At 44.7% G+C, this 19,846-nt stretch overlaps 1 protein-coding gene across 1 annotated transcript in view; it reads left to right on the forward strand.

Annotated features, from left to right (window-relative positions):
* Positions 1–337: 337 nt before the first annotated feature.
* znf644a (zinc finger protein 644a) overlaps positions 338–19,846 on the forward strand; it is a 29,685-nt gene continuing 10,176 nt past the window's right edge. Inside the window, exons 1-4 of the mRNA XM_061919869.1 lie at positions 338–630; positions 9,107–11,504; positions 11,995–12,567; positions 18,016–18,141. Coding sequence (XP_061775853.1) covers positions 9,209–11,504; positions 11,995–12,567; positions 18,016–18,141 — 2,995 coding nt within the window. The 5' untranslated portion in view covers positions 338–630; positions 9,107–9,208. The remainder of the gene's footprint in view (positions 631–9,106; positions 11,505–11,994; positions 12,568–18,015; positions 18,142–19,846) is intronic.

The raw sequence follows: 19,846 nt of genomic DNA on the forward strand, positions 1-19,846 counted from the left end.
AATGCCAAAACAAGCTTTTGTAATAAAGACACACATTTTGTCCGCTGATTTATTTCGAGACTATATCGCTGTTGAACACGTTGGCCTGAGTGCAACAAAGAGCAATGCGAAGGCAGCCATGGGAGCTTAATGTTAACATCGAAGTTTCAACACCCGAATCATTGCCTCGCTGTTTTTTAAAACCACAGCTGGTAATTGAATTCCAATGCCGATTAAACTAGTTTACGACGGTTATCCACCACGGAGCCATCAAAAATCCGCCACCTAAAGATCGCGTTCATTAACTCCTCTTTTATGCCTCCTATGTGGAACGTACCATTGTGAGACCTCCGCGGGGGTGCACACTTGGACTCCTAACATTACGTGGCTAAATCCACCTCGATAATAACTTCGATTCGGCTTTTAAGCGCAATTTGTTGGCGTATCGAAAGTCTCCTCGTCTCCGTTGTGTTGGTTTGGGGTCTGTACGAGCACATGTACGCACGGCTGGCCACCAAGAAAATAAATGATCTGTGCCACACCAGACCGCCACGGAAAATGGCGACTGTGAAGTAGATGGACGACGAAAGTCAGAAATGATCAAATACCCCGTTTTTCCTCGCGTCCTATCTCCAACTGCACCATTTAGAGGTAATGTTTGCTGGGGTTTGTTTTTTTAAACATTATATTGCCACCCGTGTGGAATCTTATGAGTGATTTGTCATTGGCTCCAGTTCAGCCCGGGTAATGGCTTTTTTTTTTTTTTTGGGTATGGAACAACCTTGTTGGAATGGAGAGCAGCATCCAACAACACATGCTAATAATAATGGCAACAAATATTAACAAACCAATATAAAGACCGCTCCATAAAAATGTAAGCCGGGTTTACATTTGTCAACTACACCGGCGAAAGTTTTACACTCAATTCACAGGCGTTATTGTCTTTGAACTCTCAGTTTTTGTCTTTGATGTTATTGTTTAAACGGTGAATGCACTCACTTGTTGTGACACTTATATTCCTACTTAAAATGAAATCTTTAAGCAAATAGCATCTATGATGTATTACTGAACCACTAACGCTTGAATAACTTCATATTAACCCTTCCATTATAGACACAAACACCAATGGGTGCATACAAATTGGCTTTAATGTGCACAAGTACAAACCCCGTTTCCATATGAGTTGGGAAATTGTGTTAAATGTAAATATAAACCGAATACAATGATTTGCAAATCCTTTTCAACTCATATTCAATTGAATGCACTACAAAGACAACATATTTGAGGTTCAAACTCATAAATTATTATTATTTTTTTGCAAATAATAATTGACTTAGAATTTCATGGCTGCAACACGTGCCAAAGTAGTTGGGAAAGGGCATGTTCACCACTTTGTTACATCACCTTTTCTTTTAACAACACTCAAACGTTTGGGAAATGAGGAATCCAATTTTTAAAGCTTTTGAAAGTGGAATTCTTGTTTTATATAGAGCTTCAGTCGCTCAACAGTCCGGGGTCTCCGCTGTCGTATTTTACGCTTCATAATGCGCCACACATTTTCGATGGGACACAGGTCTGGACTGCAGGCGGGCCAGGAAAGTACCCGCACTCTTTTTTTTTTTTTTTTTTTTTACAAAGCCACGCTGTTGTAACATGTGCTGAATGTGGCTTTGCATTGTCTTGCTGAAATAAGCAGGGGCGTCCACACTTAGATGGCAGCATATGCTGTTCCAAAACCTGTATGTACCTTTCAGCATTAATGGTGCCTTCACAGATGTGTAAGTTACCCATGCCTTTGGCACTAATGCACCCCCATACCATCACAGATGCTGGCTTTTGAACGTTGCGTCGATAACAGTCTGGATGGTTCGCTTCCCCTTTGGTCCGACACAATGTCGAATATTTTCCAAAAACAATTTGAAATGTGGACTTGTCAGACCACAGAACACTTTTCCACTTTACATCAGTCCATCTTAGATGATCTCGGGCCCAGAGAAGCCGGCAGCGTTTCTGGATGTTGTTGATAAATGGCTTTCGCTTTGCATAGTAGAGCTTTAACTTGCACTTACAGATGTAGCGACGAACTGTGTTTAGTGACCGTGGTTTTCTGAAGGGTTCCTGAGATCATGTGGTGATATCCTTTAGACATTGATGTCGGTTTTTGATATAGTGCCGTCTGAGGGATCGAAGGTCACGGTCATTCAATGTTGGTTTCCGGCCATGCCGCTTACATGGAATGATATCTCCAGATTCTCTGAACCTTTTGATGATATTATGGACCGTAGATGTTGAAATCCGTAAATTTCTTGTAATTGCACTTTGAGAAATGTTGTTCTTAAACTGTTTGACTATTTGCTCACGCAGTTGTGGACAAAGGGGTGTACCTCGCCCCATCCTTTCTTGTGAAAGACTGAGCATTTTTGGGGAAGCTGTTTTTATACCCAATCATAGTATCCACCTGTTCCCAATTAGCCTGCACACCTGTGGGATGTTCCAAATAAGTGTTTGATGAGCATTCCTCAACTATATCACTATTTATTGCCACCTTTCTCAACTTCTTTGTCACGTGTTGCTGGCATCAAATTTTAAAGTTAATGATTATTTGCGAAAAAAAAAAATGTTTATCAGTTTGAACATCAAATATGTTGTCTTTGTAGCATATTCAACTGAATATGGGTTGAAAAGGATTTGCAAATCATTGTATTCCGTTTATATTTACATCTGACACAATTTCCCAACTAATATGGAAACGGGGTTTGTACATTGAATTATTTACATTACTTACAATCTGGGTACCTGGAGAATCTGTGGTGGGCTCTCCTATATCTGGGGCAGAGGTTGCCGAGGTAGATAAAAAGCCCCTTCTGTGGCAAGGGTAGATGAGATCCGCCCGAAGTTCCTTAAGGCTCTGGATGCTGTGGGGCTGTAAGACTCTGCAGCATCGCGTGGACATCGGGGGCAGTACTTCTGGATTGGCAGACCGGGGTGGTGGTTCCTCTCTTTAAGAAGGGGAACCGGAGGGTGTGTTCCAACCATCGTGGGATCACACTCCTCAGCTTTCCCAGTAAGGTCTATTTAGGTGTACTGGAGAGGAGGCTACGCCGGCCAGTCAAACCTCGGATTCAGGAAGAACAGTGTGGTTTTCGTCCTGGGCGTGGAACTGTGGACCAGCTCTATACTCTCGTCAGGGTCGTTGAGGGTGCATGGGAGTTTGCCCAACCAGTCTACATGTGATTTGTGGACTTGGAGAAGGCATTCGACCGTGTCCCTCGGGAAGTCCAGTGGGGAGTGCTCAGAGAGTATGGGGTATCGGACTGTCTGACTGTGGCGGTTCGCTCCCTGTATGATCAGTTTCAGAGCTTGGTCCGCATTGCCGGTAGTAAGTTGGACACGTTTCCAGTGAGAGTTGGACTCCGCCAAGACTGCCCTTTGTCACCGATTCCGTTTATAACTTTTATGGACAGAATTTCTAGGCGCAGTCAAGGCGTTGAGGGGTTCCGGTTTGGTGGCGGAAAGATTAGGTCTCTGCTATTTGCAGATGATGTGGTCCTGATGGCTTCTATTCAGCTCTCACTGGATCGGTTTGCAGCCGAGTGTGAAGCGACCGGGATGAGAATCAGCACCTCCAAGTCCGAGTCAATGGTTCTCGCCCGGAAAAAGGTGGAGTGCCATCTCCGGGTTGGGGAGGAGACCCTGCCCCAAGTGGAGGAGTTCAAGTACCTCGGAGTCTTGTTCAGCAGTGATGGAAGAGTGGATCGCGAGATCAACAGGCAAATCGGTGCAGCGTCTTCAGTAATGCGGACGTGGTGAAGGAGGAGCTGAGCCGCAAGGCAAAGCTCCCAATTTACCGGTCGATCTATGTTCCCATCCTCACCTATGGTCTTGAACTTTGGGTCATGACCGAAAGGACAAAATCACGCACGGTTACAAGCAGCCGAAATGAGTTTCCTCCGCCTTCTGTTTGTTTGATATTGCCCTTACTGCCACAAGCGGTGGACAAGTGCAGTATTTCCTCCAGAAAATGTTAGTTAAGGTGGTGTCTCTCCGGCGGACAGACCGGGGAAGGAGGTGGGTGGGTGTAAGGATCGGTGTAACTCAACCTGTCGCCATCACGTCTCCACCTCGTCGCTAACAACAAATAGCCTGAGGGGGCAATAGACTACAGACTGTGGTGAAGTAGACCGGCTTCGTCGCATGAAGAAACCTAAAATTCTTGGTTGTTTTTCGCTCTGTTTGCTGAATGGCGATATACGATATATATCTTGATATTTTATCAATAAAGTAAAAACATAACGGTCCTTGTTGCCTCAGATCCTAAGTATGTCATTATTATGCCAAATGCATACATACATTTAACTCGTCACGCTTAATTCATTACAGCATTTGGGAAGCCTGTAGTAGATTTTTATTATGTGTTATATTTTTTATCAAGATTTGATAGCGGGGACCCTGCCATTCAAAACTAGGCTGCTACATTACTAATGATTAATGTAACTATAGCTGAAAACAATAGTACAATAGTAATATAAGAGACTATTCATCCCTGAACACCATGGAGTTCATGTAGGCTTTATGATGCAGTTACATTATTATATCAACTCTCAGAGACAGAAACTCTTAATTTAACCTAATGTCCTTTTTTGCTGCTTCGACCCAGCTCAATCAACACAGAAAATGTAAAGTGAAAGAACAGACAGACAGCTTTGCTGTCCATAACACACACACGTACACCGCAAAATGAGCTAATGTTACGCTAGAAGCTAATTAGATTTCACCCCAAGGACTGCGAGCGACCTGAGCTGCCGTTTATGTTTCTAGAACGTCAACGGGCTCATAGTGATGTCCTTTGAGACATTTGTGATTTAGGGCTATATAAATAAACATTGATTGATTGATTGATACTAGTAGTTGACTGGGAGGTGTTTATTATCATTTGGGGAGAATCCACTGCCTTATGCTTACCTGCTAAACACCTTTCTGCTCATCACGACGCTGGAGCACAGACTCCATGCACTCTGAATACGCACTGCTGATTGGCTGTTACCACTCTGCGTATAACCAATCAGATGGGTCTTTGGGTGGTACAATGCTGGGTGCTGCAGCGAGTACTGACAGACAGAGGCACAACGAAGCGGAGCAGCTTGTTAAGACTTTAGCTTAGGCGGCGGCTCTTTGTTGTTAAGGCGGCCGCCTTAGCAACGAAGCACTGCGGGAAACCCTGAAGTGTATTACAGCATACGGACCACTGCTGTTATTTGGACGGGCCTCTAGTATTTTCTCGCGGCCCAATAATGGGCCCTGGCTCTATGGTTAAAGGGGCTGTTTGCAACATTTACATAGATGCATAGAGGGCGCTAATTTCCACTGTATTTTAAGCGTTATATCCCGCCCTCTTCTAAGACATAATTGACTTAACTAGTTATGTACGTAACACATGCACACGCATTAGCTTTAGCTGTTGTTAGCTAATAATAGCGATTTAGATAGTTGGCATTTCCTGTCACGAATTGGTGCACTAGGTAGAGAAGTTCCATTTGGATCTAGTCGGTCTTTCTTCGACGCACAGCAAGAGCTCTGTAACCAGTCCTCTCAATAGAGGCTGGACTATCTTCCAGTCTGGCGTTGCCAGCAGTGAGAGGCTCTTACTACTTGTTGCCCTCTCGGCTCAGAGCCTGTACGTTGGAGTTTAACCAGGTGGACAAAAGGGTAGCTTCTCTCCGCCTATGAGTATGGGGACAGATTCTGATCGTTGTCTTTGCTTACACACCAAACAGCAGTTCAGAGTGCCTGCCCTTTTTGGAGCCCCTCGAGGGAGTACTAGATAGTGCTCCCTCAGGTGATTCCCTTGCTCTGCTGGGGGACTTCAACGCTCACATTGTCAACGACTGAGACCTGGAGAGGCGTGATTGGGAGGAACGGCCGCCCTGATCTGAACCAGAGTGGTGTTTTGTTATTGGACTTTTGTGCTCGTCACAAATTGTCTATAACAAACACCATGTTCAAATGTACACTTGGCACCAGGACACCGTAGGCCGCAGTTTGATCGACTTTGTGGTCGTATCATTGGATTTGCGGTCTCATGTTTTTGTCACAAGAGAGGGGTGAAGCTTTCAGCCGTCAGCTCCGATAGTGGGAGAGAATGCTGGACAGATCGAGCAGGCCCAAACCCATAGTGAGGGTTTACTAGGAACGGCTGGCAAAGTCTTCCGTCGGAGACAGTTTCAATTCCCAACGTGAGAGAACTTTGAACATGTTACAAGGGATGTGCTGGATATTGAGTCCAAGTTGACCATGTTCCGTGCCTCTATTGTCGAGGTAGCCAATCAGAGCTGTGGCCGCAAGGTGGTCGGTAATCTCAAAACCTGCTGGTGCACACCAACACTGAGGGTTTTCGTGCCGGACGTGGAACAGTGGACCATCTCCATATTTTCGGCAGGATCCTTTAGGGTGCATGGGAGTTTTCCCAACGAGTCTACATGTGTTTTGTGGACTTGGAGAAGGCATTCGACCGTGTCCTTCAGGAAGTCCTTTGTAGGGCAGCCCTTTGTCACAGATTCTGTTTACAACTTTTGTGGACAGAATTTATAAGTGCAGTCAGGGCTTTGAGGGGATTTGGTTTGGTGGCTGCAGGATTAGGTCTCTGCTTTTTGCCGATTATGTGGTCCTGCTGGCTTCATCTGGCCAGGATCTTCAACTCTCACTGGATCAGGTTGCAGCAGAGTGTGAAGTGACTGAGATTACTATCAGTACTTCCAAGTCCGAGTCCATGGTTCACACCCATAGAAAGGGTGGGGTGCTTTCTCCGGGTTGGAGAGGAGATCCTGCCCCAAGTGGAGGAGTTAAAGTACCTCGGGGTCTTGTTCACGAGTGAGGGAAGAGTGAATCGTGAGATTGACAGGCAAATTGGTGCAGCATCTGCAGTAATGCGGACCCTGTATCGGTCCGTCGAGGAAAGGAGGAGCTAAGCCGGAAGGCAAAGCTCTCCATTTACTGGTAGATCTATGTCCCTATCCTCGCCTATGGTCATGAGTTTTGGGTTATGACCAAAAGGACAAGATCAGGGGTACAAACGGCCAAAATGAGTTTCCCATGTCTGGTGACAGGGCTCTCCCTTAGACATAGGGTTAAAAACTCTGTCATTTGGAAGGAGGTCAGAGTAAAGCCGCTGCGTCTCCACGTCGAGAGGAGCCAGATGAGGTGGTTCAGGCATCTTGTCAGAATGCCCCCCGAATGCTTTCCTGGTTAGGTGAAGGAGACCACGGGGATAACCCTGGACATGGTGTAAAGACTGTCTCCCAGCTGGTTGGGTAACGCCTCAGGGATCCCCTGGAAGGAGTTGGACAACGTGACTGGGTAGAAGGAAGTCTGGGCTCCTCTGCTTAGGCTGTAGACTTCAGATAAGCGGAAGAAAATGGATGGATGGATGGTTGTTTGGTTAGTTGTAAAATAGAGGTGCACGATTGTGTCGATCTATGGCTGTCGTAAAGAGGCCCTATTATGCAAAACCAACTTTTCTTACCTATTAGTAACTACTGTTTGTTTGGGATCTGCATAAGTCCTGAAAATTTGAAATCAAACCAATAAAAATAATTAACTTGCAATGGAAGCGCTAAAAAGTACAACAAAATCTGCGGGGAGAAGATGCAGTCCAAGTGGAGCCACGTAAATAAGACCGCCCACAAAACGGCCCATTCTGAAGAGACAGTCAGAAAGCGGCTCAAACGGTCTGTAAAACATAACCTTATGCTAAATTTGATCAAACAACCACCAACCGACAAAGTACGTATGTAGAATGTTTTTGGACCCTGGAAGGGAAATCCCGAAAGAACCCATACAACTCCCCTCACACTATGGGTGTAACGGTACAAAAAAATTTCGGTTCGGTACGTACCTCGGTTTAGAGGTCACGGTTCGGTTCATTTTCGGTACAGTAAGAAAACCACAAAATATAAATTTTTGGGTTATTTATTTACCAAATTTGTAAACAATGGCTTGATCCTTTTAACACTGGGAACACTATAATAATTCTGCCTACGTTAATCCACATTAAACTGCCTCAAGTTGTTGCTTAGATGAAATAAAATGACAACTTTTCTTCTACATATAAAAAGTGCAACATTAAACAGTTTCAATTCAACTCATCATGCTTAATTTATTACAGCATTGGGGAAGCCTGTAGTTGATTTTTATTATGTAAATGTTTTATTTGTATCAACATGTCATAGCAGGGACCCTGCCATTCAAAGCTAGGCTGCTACATTACTACTGATTAATGTAACTATTGCTGAAAAAATAGTACAATAGCAATAGGAAAGACTATTCATCCCTGAACACCATGGAGTTCATAGAGGCTTTATGATGCACTTGCATTATTATATACACTATCAGAGACAGACACTCTTCATTTAATATGTACTTTTTTTGCTGCTTCAACACACCTCAAACAACACTGTCCGTAACACACACACACACAGACACACACACGAACACACTGCAAAATGAGCTAACGTTACGCTAAAAGCTAACTAACCTTTACCTAAACCCAGGACTGCGAGTGAGCTGAGCTGCAGTTTGTTTCTAGAAGGTCAACGGGCTCATACTGATGTTTAGAAAGTAGTTGACTTGGAAATGTTTAGTACAATTTGGGGAGAGTACGTTGCGCCCCTGCTAAAGACCTATCTGCTCGACGCTGAAGCGCTGACGACATGCGCTCTGAATACGCACTGCTGATTGGCTTGCTACCGCTACGGTTATAACCAATCAGATGGTTGTGTGAGAGGGACAATGCAGGGTGCAGAGACGGAGGCAGAACGGAGCGGAGCAGCTTGTTAAGACTTTAGCATAGGCGGGTACTTCATATGTTCGTGTGGAACTCGTTCGGTACTCCTCCGCACCGAACCGGAACCCCCGTACCGAAACGGTTAAATACAAATACACGTACCGTTACACCCCTACCTCACACACAAGATGCAAACAGCCACCTGAGATAGTTCAAACCCAGAACCTTCTAGTGTGAACCACGAAACATTGCTCATGAAATGTGTTACTCTCTCATCACTGCAGTCATACAGGTTTTGCTCCCCCCAAAAAAACTAAACTGAAAAATATTACCTCTTATCTTTTTTAGGTCATGGCAGCTGAAATGTAATGTCTGACTGGTCTTGATGGAGATGACAAAGATGCAGATCCGGACATTAACACCCTCATCCTTCTGCAAGAATCAGTGAAAATGGCGGAAGAATCAACCTCTGGCGATGACTCTTTTCACAGACTGACTCTGAAGCAATCCAGTGTCCTAGATGTTCTATCAAACGCAGACATTTTTTCTCCTGTTGGCTTAGGCAATGGACTTTCTTTACACGAGGCCACACAGGCTGATGAACTCAACAGTATGCTCATAGAGAAAGATGAGGGGAAAAGCATAACCCAGTTGAAAACAGTGCAGGAAATAGATACTGCAGAAATTTGGGGTTTTGATGTGGACTCTCCAGAAAACTCATCAGATGATTTCAGCAGCCCCAGTGATGTCCAATGGAATCCTCATCAAGAATTTATGCATTTTCTCTTGGAGAAACACAATGATTCCTCAAGTGACGAACCTAAAGAGGTGTTACATCCTCTAAACAGCCAGGGAAGAAGAAAACGGAAAATGGACATGGTTGCCATGGCCGACCCCTCAGAGGACATGCACCCTGATTTGAATCACAAGTCATCTGAGGATTATTCTCATACAGAAGACCAAGTGGGCTCCATTCCTTTTAAAGATGTCAAAAAGTCAAGGACTTTTTCCAAGCTGCAGGCATCCAAGACAGCAATTGTTCCGAGTTATCCCAACGGAACCATGAAAGCCATCAAGCAAGTCCTTCGCGATGTACCGGAAAGACAGTCGCATGAAGACAACCCAAGCCGTGGCCTTTCATTGTTGAAGAACAGGCTCACACCAAATTCTCATTCAGAGGAGAAAGCGTCCTTTTACCCATGCCCAAAATGTAAGCTTGTTTTCAAGAAGTCCCATTTGCAGCGTCATATGAAAACTCACGAAAAGCCACCAAATCATTCGCCAAAGACTTTTGCCTGCAGTGAATGTGGAGATTCTTTCAGACAAAGTAGTCTTCTTATCGAGCACATGACCGTACACCATGAAAAAAGATCACGGCTACCCGGCAAACTCAAAGGATGCACGGACAAGAACAACGAGGAGAAAAACACGAAACTTTTCTGCCCGCAGTGTCCATTCGTTACAAACTGCCCCAACACGTTTGTTCAACATGCAAAAACCCACGATAGGAGAAAGTTTAAATGCGACAAATGTAGCTACAGGACTGACAACAGCTACGATCTTCGCAGACACAGTCTCATACAGCATACAGCAAAACCAGTTTACAGCAAGCAAATCTGGGGCAATAACTCTCAAACCCTCTCCTGTAACATTTGTTCATATAAAACTTTTAGCAAAACGGTTTTTAAAAATCACTTGATGCGTCGCCACCAGCAAGAGTATGAGGAGTATGAATTTGCGCGGTATGCAGAGAACAATGCACAACCATTCGGCAAGAAGCACATTCCTTTTTGCACACCGGTACAAGATGCAGAGCTAACGTCAAAAATTATGATTAAAAATCAAGTCTCCTCAAAAAGGCCTGCCGAGTCAAACGACATATCTGATTTATTTAAAGGTAACAAGATCAGGAGCGGTTTCAAGTCTGAACTAACTGAATCCAAACTGGACAAATCCATTAATGTTTTGCTGTCCCGGCAAAATCATGTGAAGAAGACTAAATCTGTAACTGCTTCCAACTATGAAAATGAAGGTTCTGATCAGGTAGCGCCCCCTACCGTTAAGGAAGATACGACATTATCTTCAAATGGCCTCACAGGATCGTCCCATTACGCTGATAGAGTTCCCAATTGCAACCCAGCTCAATCGCCGATCAAGAAGTCGCCATCTAAAAGAAAGATGTCAACCCCATATCGCAACACGTCGGACCAAGACTCACGTTTCATCTCGCCAAAACCCTCGCCAAGCCCAAAGAGACTAAACCAAGGAGACGCAGACGAATATGACAGGAAAGACACTTTCCGTCTTAAAGATTCGGATGGCGATGGTGTCAATCCAGAGAATCACAATTTAATTTATACCTACAGCAGGAGTATGTCGATACATGACGCTCTGCAGGCCTCTAAACGTATTTTTGAGGAAACGAAGAATGACGAGCAGAAGTACAGTGAACCTACCATAAAAGAAGAGTGCATCGAAACAGAAGTGTACGACTCTCATCCGATGGCTTTCCAAGAATCCCAAGCAGAAGACAAGGCCGAGTTGGAACCGTACCAAAAGAGCTGTCCCTACTGTTCTGCAGTCTTCAAGTCGGGAGTGGGGTTGTCCAATCACGTGAGAGGACATCTTCACAGGGTTGGACTGACCTATAGAGCGCGCCATGTTCTGACTCCTGAGCAGGTGGCTTGTAAAGACCGCAAGCCCAAAATTCCACAGAAGAGCACAACGTTCCGGAAACTGAAAACAGGTACCGGTTATACATTCTTTCTTTTTTTTAGCTGCTGGGTGATAAAACCGCATTGTTGTGATTGATAAGATTTGAGTACTGTAGTTTCCGGGCTATACAAGCCACACCCACCTCTGGACGAATGTAACAAAAGCCACAGCATAGACTTGAAGGTAGAAAAGTATACGAGTAAAATCTCTTCACTAGCCGACCAGAGAGATCAGTGAGCAGTCTTCGTCCTTCTCTTCTCCTTGCGGTAGTCCGGGCCCCGTTAGTGGTGGTGGGTTATTTTATCGGAGTGGGTCTGGGGTGTGTGTGAGTGACAGGAAGAAAGTGGGGTTTGCATATAAATCTTTAGACCTAAGAGAAAATAGTTTTATAGTGATAGTCCATAGGGAACTGGTACATTTTATGATGCCATCACCTCGTTCTGATTGAACGGACTTGAACTTTTTGAACGTTCTACTGGATGAAACAGTTTAATGCTGACTTTCTTTGTGTTGTTTTGCAGTGTTGCAATTGCCGCCGGATTCTGAGGACCCAGGTCTTCATTCCTGCCCGTTATGTGGGGGCTTTTTTAGCAATAGGAAAGGACAGTCCAACCACGTACGTGGCCACCTCAAGAAGATTGGTCGGGGCTACTTATCAAAGAACCGATCCCCATTAATCGCGTTCAAGGAGTTGATGCGTAACAAAAAGGAGTACCTGAGGGCAGTCGAGATTCTCGGAAAGAAACAAAACCATTTCCATCAGGGTGCCGGTCGCTTCACGCCAGCTTCCTTCGAAAACCTTCAGAATAAGTTGGACTCAAGCGTGTGCGAGGATGTCAAACCCAAACACCTGCCTGTGTTTTCATTCCTGGAAACGGACGATGACAAGAGGCGAATACAGACCAAGTTAGATGACGGACATTCTCTTTCCGACACCACCGCATTGATAGGAATTCTGAAGAAGAGAAAGTGCCAGGAAGACTCCAAACCCAAGGGAGTTCTACATGTATCCAGGTCTCCTGTGGCGGTCTCCTCAAACAGGGAACACAGTCCTGGACCAAAAGGGGCCGCTTCACTGCCAGTCCCCGTGTCGGGTAAGTGACCGCATCCAAGTCGCCAAAAATAGTGGCATTTCTGTCAGATATTGCACCACTTCTCCCAGAAAATTGTTGAAATTACAAACACTTTTGTATTCACATGTTTGTTTATTTTGTTTGCATTGGAACAACACAGAAAAAAAGCCAACTCTGATATTATTTGATACAGAACTCCAAAAACGGACTGGACAAAATTGTTGGCAAGTAGTTCTCGCCTGGAAAAGGTGGAGGAGTTCAAGGCCTACTGAAATGAGATTTCTTATTCAAACGGGGATAGCAGGTCCATTCTAAGTGTCATACTTGATCATTTCGCGATATTGCCATTTTTTTGCTGAAACGATTTAGTAGAGAACATCGAGGATAAAGTTTGCAACATTTGGTCACTAATCAATCAATCAATGTTTGCTTATATAGCCCTAAATCACTAGTGTCTCAAAGGGCTGCACAAACCACTACGACATCCTCGGTAGGCCCACATAAGGGCAAGGAAAACTCACACCCAGTGGGACATCGGTGACAATGATGACTATGAGAACCTTGGAGAGGAGGAAAGCAATGGTCGTCGAGCGGGTCTAACATGATAATAAAAATAACATGATAATAAAAATGATAATAAAAAAGCCCTGCCTTTACCGGAAGTAGCAGACGATGTGCGCGTGACAATGTGGAGCTCCTCACATTGTTTACAATCATAGCCAGCAGCAGCTAGAGCTATTCGGATCGAGAAAGCCACAATTTCCCCATTAATTTTAGCGAGGATGAAAGATTTGTGGATGAGGAAATTCAAAGTGAAGGACTAGAAAGAAAAAAAAAAGTCGAGGGCAGTGAGAGCGATTCAGATGTTGTTAGACACATTTACTAGGATAATTCTGCAAAATCCCTTATCTGCCTATTGTGTTACTAGTCATTTAGTAAGATTATAAAGTACCTGAAAGTCGAAGGGGTGTGGCGACGGGTGTGTTGACGCCAGAGTCTCTGAGGGAAGTCACACAGCAGCAGCAAGACGGAAGCTCCGCTGATGTCTCCGGTAAGAACTGACTTATTACCACAATGTTCTCACCGAAAACTGCCGGTTGACATTTGGTCGGGATCCATGTTCGCTTGACCGCTCCGATCCATAGTAAAGCTTCATCTTCGGGAATTTTAAACAAGGAAACGCCGACTGTGTTTGTGTGGCTAAAGGCTAAAAGCTTCCCACCTCCATCTTTCTACTTTGACTTCTCCATTATTAATTGAACAAATTGCAAAAGATTCAGCAACACGGATGTCCAGAAGACTTTTCAATCATGCGATTAAAGCAGACTACTTATAGCTTGGATCGGGCTGGAAAATGTCCGCTACAACCCGAGACGTCAAACGCACGCGTCATCATACGAGTCATCATTCCGCGACGTTTTCAACACGACACTTCACGGAAAATGTAAAATTGCAAATTAGTAAACTAAAAAGGCCGTATTGGCATGTGTTGCAATGTTAATATTTGATCATTGATATATAAACTATCAGACTGTGTGGTCGGCAGTAGTGGGTTTCAGTAGGCCTTTCAAGTACTTCGAAGTCTTGTTCACGAGTGAGGGAAGAGTGGATGGTGAGATCGACAGGTGGAACAGTGCGGCGTCTTCAGTAAAGCGGACGCTGTATCGACCCTTTGTGGTGAAGAAGGAGCTGAGCCGGAAGGCAAAGCTCTCAATTTACCGGTCGATCTACGTTCCCATCCTCACCTATAGTCATGAGCTTTGGGTTATGACCGAAAGGACAAGATCACGGGCCGAAATGAGTTTCCTCCCCCGGGTGGAGGGGCTCTCCCTTAGAGATAGGGTGAGAATCTCTGCAATCCGGGAGGAGCTCAAATTAAAACCGCTGCTCCTCCACTTCGAAATGAGCCAGGTGAGGTGGTTCGGGCATCTGGTCAGGATGCCACCCGAACGCCTCCCTAAGGAGGTGTTTAGGGCACGTCCAACCGGTAGGAGGCCACGGGGAAGACCAAGGACACGTTGGGAAGACTATGTCTCCCGGCTGGCCTGGGAACGCCTCGGGATCCCCCGGGAAGAGCTGGACGAAGTGGCTGGGGAGAGGGAAGTCTGGGCTTCCATGCTTTTAGACTGCTTGGCCCGCAACCTAACCTCGGATAAAGGGAAGAAAATGGATGGATGGGTCTATGATGACTCTAAGGCGGGTGGCTGTGGGACGTACAGAGTTCTTAAGAAAGTCCGAGTCCAGCAGAGGATCACTTTTGCTTAGCAGCACAACTAAAGATTTTTCCTCGTTTAGCTTTAAAAAGTTCTGGGCCAACCAGGCATCGACGTCATGTAAGCACTCGAGTAAGGTTCCCAGGGGGGTAGGATTTTTAGGAATGGGCCAATATTAATCTACAAAACCCAAAACCAGTGAAGTTGGCACATTGTGTAAATGTTAAATAAAAACAGAATACAATGATTTGCAAATTCTTTTCAACCTATATTCAATTGAATAGTCTACAAAAACAAGATATTTTTTGCAAATATTAGCTAGTTTGGCATTTGATGCCTGCAACATGTTTAAAAAATAAGGCTGGCACAGGTGGCAAAAAAGACTAAAAAGTTGAGTAATGCTCATCAAACACTTATTCGGAACATGCCACAGGTGAACGGGCTAATTGGGAACAGGTGGGTGCAATGTTTGGGTATGAAAGCAGCTTTCGTGAAATGCTAAGTCATTCCCAAACAAGGATGGGGCCAGGTTCACCAACCTCCATACCAAAGAAACATCCACCGAGCAAGTACCGACCGTTTGTATTTGCAAAGAGATATCACCGACAATTTTTTTGCTACCATTCTCGACAAGTTTAGAAATATTTGTATATTGCCAACTGACAACAAACGTTATCTCGAGGCACTTTAGGACAAGTCTAGGACAGCGCTCCTTTATGTGGAGGTTTAGTTGAGAAATATTAGTATGTAGTGATCGAATCTAGGGTTGTCCCGATACCAATATTTTAGTACCGGTACCAAAATGTATTTCGATACTTTTTGGTACTTTTCTAAATAAGGCGGACCACAAAAAAATTGTATTATTGGCTTGAATTTAACCAAAAATGTTGCTGTACATTAAACATAGAACAAAGAACAATTTTGTCCTTAAATAAAATAGTGAACATACAAGACAACTTGTCTTTAGTTTTAAGTAAGCAAACAAAGACTGCTAATTAGTCTGCTGACGTATGCAGTATCATATTGTGTCATTTATCATTCTATTTTGTAAAAATATGAAGGACAAACTGTAAAAATGTACTCTTAATCCACTTGTTCATTTACTGTTAATATCAGCTTATTTTCCGTTTCAACATGTTCTATCTACACTGCTGTTAAAATGTAATAATCACTTATTCTTCTGTTGCTTGATACCTTACATTAATTTTAGATGATATCACCAATTTAGGTATCGATCCGATACCAAGTAGTTACAGGATCATACATTAGTCATATTCAAAGTTTTCATATGTCTAGGGCAGGGGTCAGCAACCCGCGGCTCCGGAGCCGCATGCGGCTCTTTGGCAACTCTGATGCGGCTCAGCTGCATAATCACCTAACCCCCAGACTGTTACAGGGGGATTCTGGATTTTGGTGCCTCTCCTAGACATCACCCGGGGTCAACGTTCTCCGATTTTCACTCGGACTACAACATTGAGGGCGTACTCTGATGGCTTTACTTTTAACGTCCTCAACAACATGTCATCGCGCCTGCCTTTCAAGCAATGCTATCTGCGTGCCGACTTTACGCATGCTTGCCAGTCTAGCAACATGTTGTATGTGGCTTGAGCAGATACACCTACACGACTGCAAGGCATATTGGGTGATACAGGTTACACTGAAGGTTGTGATATAAACAACTTTAACGCTCTTACTAATATGCACCACACTGTGAACCCACAGAAAACAAGAATGACAAACACATTTCGGGAGAACATCCTCACAGTAACACAACATAAACGCAACACATCAAATACCCAGAATCTTTAGCATCCATGACTCTTTCTGACTATATTTTACACCCCCGCCCCCCAACCCCGCCCACCTCCAACGACGCAATGGGGGGGGGGGGGGGGGGGGGTGTAAAATATAGTCAGGAAGAGTCATGGATGCTAAGAATTCTGGGTATTTGTTGTGTTGCGTTTATGTTGTTACTGTGAGGATGTTCTCCCGAAATGTTTGGTGTGGGTTCACAGTGTGGTGCATATTAGTAAGAGTGTTAAAGTTGTTTATATCACAACCTTCAGTGTAACCTGTATCACCCAGTATGCCTTGCAGTCGTGTACGTGTCTCTGTGGAAGCCACATAAAACATGTTGCTGGACTGGCTAGCAGTTTCTACATGTTGTAGAAGGCTTCTAAGGCAATGGCTTCATAGCACGCCCTTATTATTGTTATATGGGTGACCGACCACCAGCAGGCATTCGCGAGAATGGTTGCGGCTCCCATTGTCTTCTTTATTTTGAGAAACGGATCAAAATGGCTCTCTGATTGGTAAAGGTTGCCGACCCCTGGTCTATGGACATATTTCTTGACTTTATAAACATAATATGAATTTTTTTTAAAAGGAAAAAGATTGTGACGATAGAAAATATCGATGTAATCATCGTATCGACTAGATACGCTATTGTGTTTGGTATCATTACAGTGGATGTTAGGTATAGCGCCACCAATGGTGTTTGTTTACATCAAAGAGGCGGCGGTATAATAATAATAAAACCTTAGAAATACAATAGGGTCCTCTGTCCCAAAGGGATATTTGGTCCCTTGATTAATTTTGGAAAACCTTGGTACATTATTTAATGCATCACGACAAAATTAGGCACAATAATGTGTTAATTCCACGACTGTTTATATCGGTATCTGTAACTAAGAGTTGGACAATTTCGGATAATCGGCCAAAAAAGCCATTATCGGACATCTGTAATTTGGACCCCACTGGAGCAAAGTGAGAGTAAATGAGGGACAGAAGACAGGACCATGAATTGATTAACGTGGACCCCGACTTAAACAAGTTGAAAAACTTATTCGGGTGTTACCATTTAGTGGTCAATTGTACGGAATATGTACTGTACTGTGCAATCTACTAATAAAAGTATCAATCAATCAATCAATCAAAGGATGAAGCGGTTGATTGGTGCAGAGATGAGAGAATATTAAGTGAACAGGGACAATCTACGAGTGGCTGTTGGGCACTTTACTGATTGACCTTGCAGTCAATGGCCGCCGTCTTGCTCCAGTACACGAGCATGACAGCACCCTCTTTATTTGGGCAACACTGGGCTGGCGGCAGTCGTCCCCGAAGGCTGTGGAAAGAACAACAACACAAGTAACGGGCAGGTGTAGCACAACGAGTGTAGAATGCGTGCACTCCCAACAGCGGCAACTCTTGTGTTGGGTGACTGACTTTGACGTCTGCTTGTTTATTCCTCTTGCAGAGAAAGGCGAGTTCAACAGGAAAGCGTGTGTCCACTGCAACGCCAGCTTCCACAGCGGCGTGAGTCTGTCCAATCACGTGCGAGCGTGTGTGAAGCGGAAAAGAACCGCCTCGCTCGAAGGAAACAGTAAGTGCCTTTCATGTAACTCTGGAACTCAAAAGACTATACAAACTGGAGTCATTACCTCCCTGCTTGGCACTCAGCATCAAGGGTTGGAATTGGGGGTTAATCACTAAAAAAATCATGACTGGGCATGACCACCGCTACTGCTCACTGCTCCCCTCACCTCCCAGGGGGTGATAAAGGGCGATTACCCTATTTCCAGACTATAAAGCACATTTAAAATATTTTCCTTATTTACCACGTTTTGTACGTTTTACCACATATTCTGGACTCATTGGCGGTCACTCGGAGCGAGTATGACGATCCTCCTGGTAGGGTTGTATCCCTTTATGGAAGATGCCTGTGTGTGACTTAGTTTAACGTGGGGAGACTTGTGCAGACAGTCACCACACGATCCTTGACGGATCCGGGTCAGGGTCCAGTGGCATGGAGTCCAAGACGACTGGGGAGCCTTTTCTGCTGCAGCCTTCTTCAGCCATTGTGACGCTCCATAGGGTTAGAATTGGGGGTTTAATCGCCAAAAAATGATTCCCGGGCGATGCCACCGCTACTGCTCACTGCTCCCCTCACCTCCCAGTGTGTGATTAAGGGCGATGGGTCAAATGCAGGGAATAATTTTGCCACATCATTGGTACTTTAACTTTTTAACTCAGGGCTGCACAGAGTGCCATAAGTTGCACATTTAAAAAATATGATTACCCTATTTCCCGACTATAAAGCACATTTAAAATATTTTACTTTTTTCAAAAAATAACCGGTGCGCCTAATGTACGTTTTACCGCATTTTCCAGACTCATCCTCAACGGTTACTCGGAGCGAGTATGACGATCGTCCTGGTAGGGTTGTATCCTTCTATGGAAGATGCTTGTGCGTGACTTAGTTTAACGCGGGGAGACTTGTGCAGACAGTCACCACACGATCCTTGACGGATCCGGGTCAGGGTCCAGTGGCATGGAGTCCAAGACGACTGGGGACCCTTTTCTGCTGCAGCCTTCATCTGCCATTCAGCCATTGTGACGCTCCATAGGGTTAGAATTGGGGGTTTAATCGCCAAAATATGATTCCCGGGCGCTGCCACCGCTACTGCTCACTGCTCCCCTCACCTCCCAGTGTGTGATTAAGGGCGATGGGTCAAATGCAGGGAATAATTTTGCCACATCATTGGTACTTTAACTTTTTAACTCAGGGCTGCACAGAATGCCATAAGTTGCACATTTTAAAAATATGATTACCCTGTTTCCCGACTATCAAGCACATTTGAAATATTTTACTTTTTTCAAAAAATAACAGGTAATGATAAATGGGTTGTACTTGTATAGCGCTTTTCTACCTTCAAGGTACTCAAAGCGCTTTGACACTACTTCCACATTTACCCATTCACACACACATTCACACACTGATGGAGGGAGCTGCCATGCAAGGCGCCAACGAGCACCCATCAGGAGCAAGGGTGAAGTGTCTTGCTCAGGACACAACGGACGTGACGAGGTTGGTACTAGGTGGGATTTGAACCAGGGACCCTCGGGTTGCGCACGGCCATTCTCCCACTGCGCCACGCCGTACCTGTTGGTGCGCCTAATGTACGTTTTACCCCATTTTCCGGACTCATCATCGGCGGTCACTCGGACAATCCTGGTAGGGGTGTATCCCTTTATGGAGGATGCTTGTGCGTGACTTTGTTTAACGTGGGGAGACCGGTGCACAGACA

Source organism: Nerophis ophidion, linkage group LG14 (genome assembly GCF_033978795.1).
Source record: "Nerophis ophidion isolate RoL-2023_Sa linkage group LG14, RoL_Noph_v1.0, whole genome shotgun sequence".
Lineage (NCBI taxonomy): Eukaryota > Metazoa > Chordata > Actinopteri > Syngnathiformes > Syngnathidae > Nerophis > Nerophis ophidion.